At 48.8% G+C, this 12002-nt stretch overlaps 1 protein-coding gene across 3 annotated transcripts in view; it reads left to right on the forward strand.

The window, feature by feature from the left end:
* ASTN2 (astrotactin 2) overlaps positions 1 to 12002 on the forward strand; it is an 858139-nt gene that overhangs the window by 186550 nt on the left and 659587 nt on the right. For all 3 annotated transcript variants that reach the window (XM_059410933.1, XM_059410934.1, XM_059410936.1), the window contains exon 3: positions 10284 to 10668. In XM_059410933.1, the coding sequence (XP_059266916.1) occupies positions 10284 to 10668 (385 nt within the window). The remainder of the gene's footprint in view (positions 1 to 10283; positions 10669 to 12002) is intronic.

Below are 12002 nucleotides of genomic sequence, written 5' to 3' on the forward strand. Positions count from 1 at the left end.
AACATTCAAATTTGTGCAGAAATAAATAAAACCCAGCCCTTTTCTTCATTGTCTCCCAGGGTGAAAATGAAGCAAGTGCGTAACGAGGACCACTGCATGTCGGACCCACCCAGGCTGTATCTTGGGCACCCAGGGCTGGTGGCAGAGTCTTTGGCAGATGGAAGCAGGAGTAACTAAGGGGTCTGAAAGTTGTGTACTTGACCCAGCTGGGGACAGCAGGTTTCAGAAAGTCTTGTTGGGAACTCAGGACCCAAGAGCTAAGGTGAAAGGACTAGACCAAGAAGCCAAGGAGGGGTATTACGGGCCAAGGGAGCCGCATGAGTGAGCACACGGGTGTGTGAGAGGGTGAGAGGGAACCAGGACGTTGCACCCGGGTCATACCCGTGTACAGCGGCGATGCTAGGCTGGATGTCGTGAGAATACGTATTTCATTTGTTCAGGAATGCTCTCAAGTCTGCCTTTGCCTTTCTACTCTAGAAAATTGGAACTGGGGGCACCTGGGTGGCTCAGTGGGTTAAGCCTCTGCCTTCGGCTCAGGTCATGATCCCAGGGTCCTGGGATCGAGCCCCACATTGGGCTCTCTGCTCTGCGGGGAGCCTGCTTCCTCCTCTCTCTCTCTCTCTCTCTGCCTGCTGTGATCTCTGTCAGATAAATAAATAAATATTTAAAAAAAAAATTGGAACTGGAGTTCCTGTTGGAAAACAGCCAGTGTCACCTACTCCCCCCAGAGAAGGGAAGGAACATAGTTAAGGACACACCGCCAGGAACCTTGCGGAAGAGAACAGGGGATGGTCACAGGAATGCAGTTGGGAAACTGCACAGAGACGATCTCAGGATTGTGCGAGGGAAGTGGTGGCCTCACCACTCCTTTGCATTTAATTTTGTGGGAAAGGAGCTCTTGCATCAGTAATAAGGATGCTAATATTTCTTTCCTGAGAGCTATGACTTGTAAGCCGCATTCCATTCCAACTCACATTCCGTAACGCAGACCCATTTTAATCCTCCCTAGACCCTCTTGGTCAGGGCTGCTAACCCAGTTTACAGATGAGAAAATGGAGGAAACTCAAATCACATGCCCAAAGACACACGACCCAGAGGTAAGACAACCGTGACTAAAATCCACATCTGTCTGCCTCGTGGGCAAGCGCCGTTGTCCTGATGTCCGTTCATTAGCTTTCCCCTTGATAAATTCCCTGGGATTCAGATTGATCTCTCAGGATTCAGGCCTCCTTCTGATCTGATCTAAAAATGATTAAGGAAGATTGATCTGAGTGGGGGAATGACTACATTCCAAAGAACTGCTACGTTTTAACTTTATTCCCTTGGCCTTATCTTAGAAAACGGTGTCTTTAATAGATATATTATAAGTAGATGACTGGTTTAAAAGAAAAAAAAATGTTTCGTTTTCTATAATGGGATCTCCCTAAATAGGTCACCTTCTTTGTGTCTAGACACAAAGAGATAGCTATAGATAAATACAGCTAACTATAGAAACAAAGTTAGGTGTGAGTTTATTTTTATACATATGAATATATACAGATATACCCTTGCTTGTATATATAGATGCAAGTCTTTATCATTTGTTGTGCGTTTATCTCCTCCTAATTGTTCACACATGTAACTCACCTCTTCATTTGATTATGTGCTGGGATCTTCTGTAGCCTTCTAGGAGCTTCCCTAGGGAAAAAATTAACATGGAAGTTTCCTCTCTAATTCAGTTGCAGAATCTACACATTGGCGTCATTGTGGGCTCCTTCTTCCTCTGCTTTCTTGCTAATCAAACACCAAGTCTTCCCTTCCCCTGGAGTGTCTTGTTTTACCCCAGTCACTAACTATCGCCTTTAACTGACCTACCCACAGACCCCATCTCCTCTCTCTTAGACTAGAGCTTCTTCGATCTCCGGACTAGTGACATTTTGGACCAGATAGTCTTTGTTGTACCTGGCTGGCCTTTGCACATAGGATGCTTACAGATTTCCTGACCTCTACCCGCTAAATACCAGTAGCGCCCTCTCTCCAGTCTTGAGGACCAAAAATGTCCCCATTACCAATCATCTCCTTGGGGGAGGGGTCAGATTGGGAACTGCTATTCTAGGCTATCTTCAACAGCTACCTCAGTGGTCTCCTTACTTCCATTCAGCATGATCTTGCCACTTTATTAATTAAAGAGAAAGAAACAAAATTCTGAGAAACATGAATGCCTAAAGAATGGCCATGCCTTTTTCGATATAGTTCTTATCTTGTTCTCCCTCACGGTCCAGCGAACATTTTCAGTTGAGAGAGTGAGCCTACCATTGACGGGAGGCTGCCTCAGTCTGGAGGCCCTATCCCATACATGTGCCACCTGGTTGTGTCCTCTCAAGCAAGTTTCTGTTCTGAGCCGCATTTTTTCATCTGTGCCGCAGGTGTAATAATCTAACTGGGACAGTCGCTAAGTACCGAGCACCAGTAACTCTAATACAAGGTGGAAAGTGCTAAAAGTTCCTTAAGTGAAGGTCCAGGTGAAGTGCAGTGGGAGTTCAGAAGGGAAAGAGATTTCTTCCGGCTGAGCCTGGAGAGGGGGGATCCCAGCAGAGTTTACCAAGGAGATTGCGTTGATGGTAGCCTTGAAGTCTGGTGGTATGTGGGTGTGTAGACGAAGTGAGGGATAACAGTGAGGGTGGCAGGCAGAAGAAATGACTTGGGGGCGCCTGCGTGGCTCAGTGGGTTAAAGCCTGTGCCTTCGGCTCAGGTCATGGTCCCAGGTTCCTGGGTTCGAGCACCATGTCGGACTCTCTGCTCAGCAGGGAGCCTGCTTCTCTGTCTCTTGCTGCCTACTTGTGATCTCTATCTTTCAAATAAATAAATAAAATCTTAAAAAGAAGAAGAAGAAGAAATGACTTGGGTGAAAATATCAGGACATGTAATAGAAATAGCGAGCTCTGATGTGGTTGGATAACTTAGCACTGTGGGAGTTCTTTATAGTAAGTGCAGCATTGGTGGGTAAAGCATATATATTGAGAAGGGTACCTCAAAAGCATATGTTTTGAGACCAGATTATCCAGAAAGGGTGGGGGCTTGACGGACAAGAACCTGAACTGTCGAACCACAGAACTCTCCAGCTTAGCCAGTGAGGAGGGTCTCCGCATCCAGCTGTGCCCCAGTCATGGTCGAGAAGATGGACTGAGAGCAGTAGGGGAGCGGACAAAGCCTGGAAGGTCATCCGGAGTGTATTAAAACGATCACCATGAAAGGCTGTGGCAACTGGGAGATGGGACAGCCATTGGATGGAGAGAAAGGGAAGGTGGCAGAAGGTGTTTTGTTAGATAGTTGTCAGGATTCCCAAAGCTAAGAAGCTTTGGGGGACCATGGGCTGCACCTCCCACCGCCACTACCCTCTTGGAATGTTCTGTGAACTTGGTCAAGTCACTTCTCTCTGAATCTCAGTTTTCCTTATCTGTAATGCCAAAGGTCTGGATGAGTCTCCAGTAATCCCTCCATCTTAAGCATAGCCAGAAACCTGACAGGAGACTTCCCGGAGAACCTGGAGCCCTCACCCTCCTAGCCCCTTGCTTGGCAGACGGCCAGGGGCACCCCCAGTGGATCATCAGTCTTTAGCCATCCTGGGGCTGGCTGTCGAGACCAGACACAAGTGACGAGAAGAGAAGGACATTACTTGGGAGAATATGCATGTTCACAGCTCTGAGGATTAAAGGCCCATGTTCTTATCACTGCTGAACAGAGTATTATAAATCCAGTCTTAGAATACCAAATCCCTCTGCAGCTTGGCCGTTGTGAGGGAATATTAAAAAGGCCGGAGACAGAAATAATCAGTTTCCCAATGACACATTGTCAAATAAAGCATTTCTCACATTATCCTCTTTTTTTTTTTTTTTTTTTCTTTCTCTGACTCCTTCTCCCGTGCCTGGATAGTTAACATGAAAAAATAGATTAAAATGAGGCCAGGCTGAATGGAGTTCTAAGTTTGACTTTTTGGAAAGCTCTCCCAGTGGGGTAGTTTGGGGCCCTTTCTATTTTTCATCGTTATGTATTTTTTGGTGTTTGATATTGTGTCTGTAAGCAAATCAGCTGGAGGTCCTAGCAGGGGGATGAAGGCAGAGCAGCAGGGAGGGTCCCTGTGAGGTTTGATACGGTGCCCTTTGGATGCTGAGGTCAGAGCTGCTATGGAGACAGTATGGTTTCTATTTCTCTGCCATGTCTGGTCAAGATTTTAGGCTTCTGGATATTTATTAAGCATAGACTAGGTAAATGGTGGGGGTAGCTGGTAACTCAGGAATGAGGAACATGGTCAACCAGATGACCGTATTACAGTAGTGCTACAGATCTTTGAAAACCACAGAAAGCCTGTGAGAGGCGACGTCACAGACTGGCCCCAACCTGAAGAGGCCAAGACCTTCCCTGAGGAAGTGATCGCCGAGCTGAGATGGCTGGTGAGTTGAAGTGAGCAGACGAAGGGGAGTATATTAGGTTTCTAGGGCTGCCATAACAAATCAACACGGAGTGGGAAGCTTAAAACAACAGAAACGCATTCCCTTATGGTGCAGGAGGCCAGAAGTCCAAATTCAAATTGTCAGTAGGGTTTCCTCACTCCGGAGGCTGAGGGAGAATCTGTCCCATGGCTCCCAATAGCCTCTGATGGTTGCAGGGAATCCTAGGCATTCCTTGGCTTGTAGACGCATCACTGAAGGCTCTGTCTCTGCCTTCACAGGGCCTCCTTCTCCTCTGTCTCTGTGTGTGGCTGTCTGCCTGTCCGTCTGTGTCCTCTACTCTTCTTCTAAAGACATCAGTCATTGGATTTAGGGCCCACCCAATCCAGTATGACCTTACCTCAACCATTTATGACTGCAACAATCCTATTTCCAAATATGATCACATTCTGAGGTTCTGGGTGGACCTGAATGTGGGGAGGGGGTCATTATTTACACCACGAAGGGCGCGAGAGCACCCTGGGCTGAGGACACACCCAGTGTGGAAGAGCCCAGAGCCTCACACTTTGGGGGAACTCTCATTGCTCAGTGTGGCTCCAGGACAGGGAATGAGACTTGGTGGGGAGCTGGACCTAAGAAAGAAGCGAGCATCTCATCATGAAGGACCTTGGATGCCAGGCAAGGGGTCCAGACATTATTCTGAGGGCCCTGGAGAGCCAAGAAGGGGTTTTGAGCAAGGAGGAAGGTGCAAAAGGATTTGAATAGAGAGGTTGATATTTGTTGAGTATTTCAGTGCCAGACCTTTTATTTTCTTGTTTAATCCCTGGCATGACTTTTCACATTGGAAACAATGAGCACATTTTACAGGTGAGCCTGGATGCAGCCCAAGGAGATAAAATATCACAGCCAGCTTGTCACACATGGCCAGGAGGGACTCAGGGATCCCCACACGGGTCTGTGAGCCCCCAGACACCTGCTTTCCCCATCATGGCACTCTGCCCTTGCCATGGCCCACCATAACCCTTGTCTTCCTCCACTGGGGGATCTGCAACTCCCCATCAGCAACAGAATAAGAGGAGTGGGCGAATCCTGCTCTAGAGAGACTTCTAGCAGGGAAGCTTCCGTACGAGACAGGGACCCATGTTGCTTCTGCTGTCTCTTTCCCACTTCCTCCCTGACAGCTTAGTGAAATTGTTAGATCTGTAAGAAAAAGGTACAACCAATCACCCCAAGACCTGTGATCCTCACAGTCTCACACAAACCAACCCCTAACTAACAGACTGGCATTTTTATTTCTGGAAATCGCTGCCACTTCTCCAACCTTGTTTGTCTTGGGCTGCCCGAGAGTGAACACGGTCCAAATCGGATTTGGCATCAGGTCGTCCCTGAGGCCAACAGGGCCTTCGCTCACCACCCCTGGAGCCTCGGCCTCTTCTTAACCTGCTTTCTGAAAATGCACAGGCTTTCCCTGCATCTTCTTCTCCCTCCTTGGCGTGCTGTGGCCCTGCAGTGTTTCCTTCACCTCCAGGGCTCGTGCTGGCTCTCGGCATGCAGACTCACTGGCTAGACACTCCGGCCTTGCTTACTTTCCTGGAGTCATCTGCTTTTCTGTTGGCTTGTCCTTGGTGGAGAAAGGCCACAAAGAAATGGGGGACAGCTCTGTGTAGGTGGGCTAGCGCAGCAGCTTGGTCCAAAGACCATCTGGAAGGATGTGGTTGACGGTTTCTTCTTGCTTCTGAGTTACTCGTCTGCTTTCTTCGGGCGAACTGTCCCACCAGGACCAGGGGTGGACACATGGTTCTCTAGAGCTTGTCCACAGCGCTTCTCGGTTCGTAAGGGCTATCACAGTCTTTGCTCAGCAACCGGCTGAGACGCATGAGTGAGACCTGATCACAGGTTTGTCACGTACCAGGCACAGAGCACAGCTCTCCACGGCCGGGAGCCCACACCTAACCTCTCTCTCTGTGGGTGTCTGTGACCCAATCTTACGGATGAGAAAACTGCGATTGGGAGATTCATTCCTCTGTCCAAGGTTGCCAGCTTCTATGTGGTAGCATGAGAGTTAAAGAACTCTTTCTGACCCTTTGTCATTCTCTGTCCCCAGCCATGCTATACTATTCCAAGTATTGCTAAGTCCAATTTACAGATGAGTAAACTGAGGGTCCATAGGGGAATCTGAGAAATTCAAGCTCAAACATAGTGAGTAAACTTGAATTTGGAACCTGTTTACTGCCTGCTTGGAGCCTGTCCGCAGTGTCCTTTACTCTGCTACATTTTCAGCCTCTAGGAGCTCAGAGCTGCTTAGACCTGTGGCTGCTGTGTTTAAGGTGAAGTCCCCTGGGCCTTTCAGGAGCCCCGCATGGGGACATTTGTTTCAGTAGGTCCTTTGCACAATAAACCCTTGAAAAGTGAGATTCTCCTTGGGCCAAATTTTCACAATGAAATTCTGATCTGTGACCAAAGCCACATGGTTGGTGGCTCAGCCGAGGCTGGTGGAAGGTGAGGTCGGCATGATGGACTTCCTGTCTCTGTGCCTCAGTTTCCTTACTTCGCATAGGACAAAGATACCTCAGGTGCACAGTTGTAGAAAGGTGAATGGATACAGAGCACCTGTGACGAGTTTGGTCCAGATTAGGAAGGATCGGAGGACTGCAGACAAGTTTTGCAGAATACGCATTGGGGTGCAGAAGATCAAGCTGTTTATTCATTCATTCATTCCTTCGTTCCTTTGTTCATTTGCATTAAACAGACCCTTGCCGATGCTGTTGACGGCAGTGATAGCTAACAGTCTGTGAGCAGCTGTCTCATCCCGCACATGGCACTAAATACCCCACACATATCTCACTCAGCCTCACGATGACCCGAATACTGCCCTTATTTAACCCAGCCCATTTAAGCCAAGGCTCTGAAAGCAGACGTGACCTAGTCAAGGGCACAGAGCCCTTAAGGAATAGAGTCTGGGCTCCAGTTGTGTCACTCTGAGGCCAGCGCTTGGCCACCGTGCCAGATACTGCTGCAGGTGTAGGAGGCAAAGCATGAGGCTTCCTGCCTTCCAGGAGCTGCTGGTCTGGATTTAGGAGCTGACGCAGCATGGCAGGGGTGACCGGGGAGGGCGGGCTAGAGGCAGTGGAGGCAGGGAGGGGCGGTCATGGAGGGAAGTGGTCATTTGGGTTAGGCTTTATCTTTCCAGGTCATTGTTAATCCTGGGATCGGACCACAGGGTCAGACCCTCATAAACAGGGTAGGCACGAGGGGCTGGGAATGAAGGGTCCTAGACCAGGCAGGGCCTGACCCTGCCAGCCAGGGAAGTGCCCGGAGATTTCCCCAAGATGCCATTAACCAAAATGAAACACGTTGTTGAAGAGCAGCCTTAAGACGTGCCCTTCGATTCCTGGACTTGAAGAGAGTGTTTTCGTTTTCCCCTCTCAGCATCGCTGTCTTTCTGTGCACCCGCGCCATCGTTCCCATGTTCCCCTCTCCTCCCTGCGGTCTGGGAGAACCATTACGCCGTCACGTAGCCAGTGGCTGTGCGGGGAAGCCTAGAGTTTAGATCCCTGCTTTACCACATCCTGGCCTTCTGTACCCGGATGGACCGAGGATCAAAACCTGTGTGACTTCCAGCAAGTTGCTCAACCTCTCTGAACCGCCTGTTCCTCATCTCATCAATAGAACAGAACTACATGCCGTCACCTAAGATTGTCTTGAAGATCAAATAACAGGAAGTGAGAGTAGAAAGGGGAGGCCTGCTGCGTTGCTGTTGTTTTCTCGCCTCCTCTCTCTCTCTCTCTCTCTCTCTCTCTCCACGGTCCTCGCTGCTGCGTCTTTCCTTCACACCCTTCTCTGTGGGAAAAGACGGACAAGTAATGCCCATGCCACGAGACTTCTAGACACAGAGACATCACTGTTGTATGTTCTCTGGAGGAACAAGGGTCTGTTCTTGTTTTGGGGGGGCTCTGAAGGTCACGAGCCACGCACATGCACCCATTGTACGTGTGCTTGACAGTGTACACGCACATACACGCACATTCGCACACACACACACACACAAATGCACGTACTTGCAGATTTATTGGGTTTGTGTGCTGGTGCTTAAGTTCTGACATCCACAGGAAGCTTCCTGAGGATTCCACAGCAGCTCGCTCCTGAAGTCAAGGCAGGGCGGTCGGCTGTACCCGCATGCCTGGGGACCTCTTAGCCCACTTTCTCACCCGCTCCTCACCCGCCGTGGAGGTGATGAATTCCAGCGTACTGACCCGAGGGCCTTGCAAAAAGAACATGACAGCTTTCCGGCGTAGGCAGCAGGATAGCAGATTATTTTAGTAAACAGCATTCTTCCTGGCCCAAGCAGGTCTGCCTAGCAGAAGTCACAGCCAGAAGCAAGGCTCTGCTTTCGCTCTGTGGCTCACCGTGAGTTTCTGAGTCTCTCGATTCCAGCCCCCTCTCCACCCCGAGTGAAGGCAGTCCTTCCTGACCCTGGGGATTACCCCCAGGGACTCAGCGCCCGCAGCCTCCTGTCCTCCAGGCCCAGAGCACAATCCATAAGGAAGAAAAGCAAGGTAACTAAGAAGGCTCCTCCATTCACAGACGTGTTTGTAAATGACCCTACTCTTAAAGAACTCATGGAAAGGGTATTTCACGGGTCTTATGAATCATGTAACATATGTTCATACACTGTAAACTGTTCCAACATAAGTTATGGGAGGCAAACTCTGTTGAATATTTGCCAGAGGGATGTATTAAAGAAAAATAAGCATCAGTTTGCCTTAATGTTCTGATTAAAAGAATCCTAGAAAGGTGTGTGTGTGTGTGTGTTTTCATTTAGTCATTCAACAAATATTTATGAAGCACATATTTTGTCTCAGGCCCCCTATTGGAAGTCACATACTAGAAGACTAGTGTTTCTGGGGTACCTGGGTGGCTCAGTTGGTTAAGCGTCTGCCTTCAACTCAGATCCTGATCCCAGGGGCCTGGGATCAAGCCCCACATCGGGTTTCCTGCTCACTGGAGAGTCTCCTTCTCTTTCTCTCTCCTTCTCCCTCTCTTCTTGCTCTTCCTCTCCTCTCAAATAAATAAATACAATTTTTTATTTAAAAAGACTAGTATTTCTATTTTTTTTTAAGATTTTGTTTATTTATTTGACAGACAGAGATCACAAGTAGGCAGAGTGGCAGGCAGAGAGAGAGGGGGAAGCAGGCTCCCTGCTGAGCAGAGAGCCCGATGCGGGACTCAATCCCCGGACCCTGAGATCATGACCTGAGCTGAAGGAGTGGCTTAACCCACTGAGCCACCCAGGTGCCCCAAAAGACTAGTATTTCTGATAATGAAGGATATATGAGACTATGCAGAAATGATGTTTGACCTTATAATGTTGTCTCAGATGTGCAGCAGGTTGGAAAAACAGCTACTATCTCTTGATCCTTCAGTGAACCCATTCTAGAGATGAGGAAGCAAAGCTGAGAGAGCATGAGCCAATGTCCTGGGGTTGCTGCCTTCATGGGAGGCAGAGCAAAAATTCAGATATGCACCTGTGTGAAGCCACAGCCCTTGATTCTTCCAGCATTTAGCTGTCTGTGTGGCTCTGACCCGACCATTATCCACCTCGTTTGCTCCTTGTGGCAACCTCGTGAAGAAGGGAGGGCAGAGATTCGTATTTATCCTTATATACACAAAAAGCAAAGCCCCCCAAAGTCAAGCAATTTGCCCAAGATCACACAGCGGCTGTGGCTGGTGGTTCCTGAGTTTTTATGAGCCATGCCCGGGGATCTGGGCCGAGTGGAGTGGACAGGAAAGCCCCCTCTGACACTCTAGCCCAAAGAGCCGTGGCCTATTCGCTGTCCTTCTTCCCTTCTGCTCTAGGGTGGACTCATTGCACTGCTGCTTCTGCTGCTGGTGTTCACTGTGGCTCTGTACGCCCAGCGGCGCTGGCAGAAGCGCCGTCGCATCCCCCAGAAGAGCGCGAGCACGGAAGCCACGCATGAGATTCACTACATCCCGTCCGTGCTGCTGGGGCCCCAGGCCCGGGAAAGCTTCCGCTCCTCTCGGCTGCAGGCTCACAATTCTGTCATTGGAGTGCCCATCCGGGAGACCCCCATCCTGGATGACTATGACTACGAGGAGGAGGAGGACCTTCCCCGGCGGGCCAACCATGTCTCCCGGGAGGAGGAGTTTGGCGGCCAGATGACCCACAGCCTGGACAGTCTGGGCCGGCCAGGAGAAGAGAAGGGGGACTTTGAGAAGAAAGGTGAGTCTTCCCTGTTGCATCCCACCCTCCAGGGGGACCTTTTGGGAAGCTGGGAAGAGGCGCGGAAGCCGGGTGGTTGGGGGAACAGGCGGTGTCTTCTGGGCGAAGCCATTCTGGATCTATGGCCAGTCTCTGTTGAGTTATCTGAATTTGTCTTCTCTAGCTCTTCAGTAGTGGTGGGGAAAAGAAGAAAAAAATCCAGTGTTCTTCGAGTTTTGAGAAGCATCAGAAGTTATATAGTTCAGTATCCCTCCTTTGTCTCTTGATTACCTCCCTTGATGGCCTTCTCACTACTCAGTTGAGAGAATTCATCTCATTTTCAGACACTACTGTTACGAAGTTTTTCCTTATGTTGAGTTGAAATCTGTTTGTCTGGCCCTTCACATCCACAAAGAAAATGAATCTGATCTTCCTTCTCTAAGTCAGCTCTTAGAAAATCGGACAAGAGGAAAAAAAAAGTACCTTGTAACTTCTGGAAACCAACCTAAATAATCCCAGTTTCTTCAACTGGACTCAAGTGACACACTTTTCAGATATTTCACCATCTGGGTCACTGTCCTGTAGATAGAGAGTCTAATTTTTCATGTCTTAGAATGTAAACGTCAGAACTAACACCCCTCTGCTCTCAAGAGGGGAATGCTCTCGTGTTCAGCAAAATGGGATTTTCACCTCCTTCTTGCCAGCTGTTATACTTGGATTGATGCAGCTTGAGATCACATTTTGTGCTACTATTGCTGGTTCATACTGGGCTTTTTGGTGACTGAAACCTCTCACCCTTTTTCATATATGCTGTTGCAAAGACCCATTTCCCAGAAGTTGGTAGACAATTGATTATTTGGACACAAGCACAGAATATATTCCTGTTCATCTTTGTTAAGTGTCTGCACTATCTTGTTTATAGATGGAATTTGGCTCTTGTCCTGTAAATGCTGCAATTATCTTATTCTGCTTTTTCCTCCTCCTTGTCTTTGTGATACAGGCGATAACAGTGGGTTAAAGGCTTAGCCTGGAGACCCTTGTGCTTACACTGACGCACTCCTTTTGTAAACTGAGAGAAACCCTCGCTGTTTGGGCCAGTCCTGGAGCTCTGAACTCTGCATCCTACTTTTCTTCTTCTGGGATCCTTCCTCTTGGACTCATCTTTCCATGTCGCTCAGTGAGCTAATAAGAACATTAGGGGCTTCTTAAAAGGAGACATTTTTGTCAAGCCTAGAAACCTGCAGAGGGACGCGAGTGAGACAGGAGGCTAGAGTGTAGGTTTTAGAGTCACCTGGACCTGAGTTCAAATCCTGCCTCCTTTATTCACTGGGTGACCTTGGAAGAACAGGAATTCT

Source organism: Mustela nigripes, chromosome 9 (assembly GCF_022355385.1).
Source record: "Mustela nigripes isolate SB6536 chromosome 9, MUSNIG.SB6536, whole genome shotgun sequence".
NCBI lineage: Eukaryota > Metazoa > Chordata > Mammalia > Carnivora > Mustelidae > Mustela > Mustela nigripes.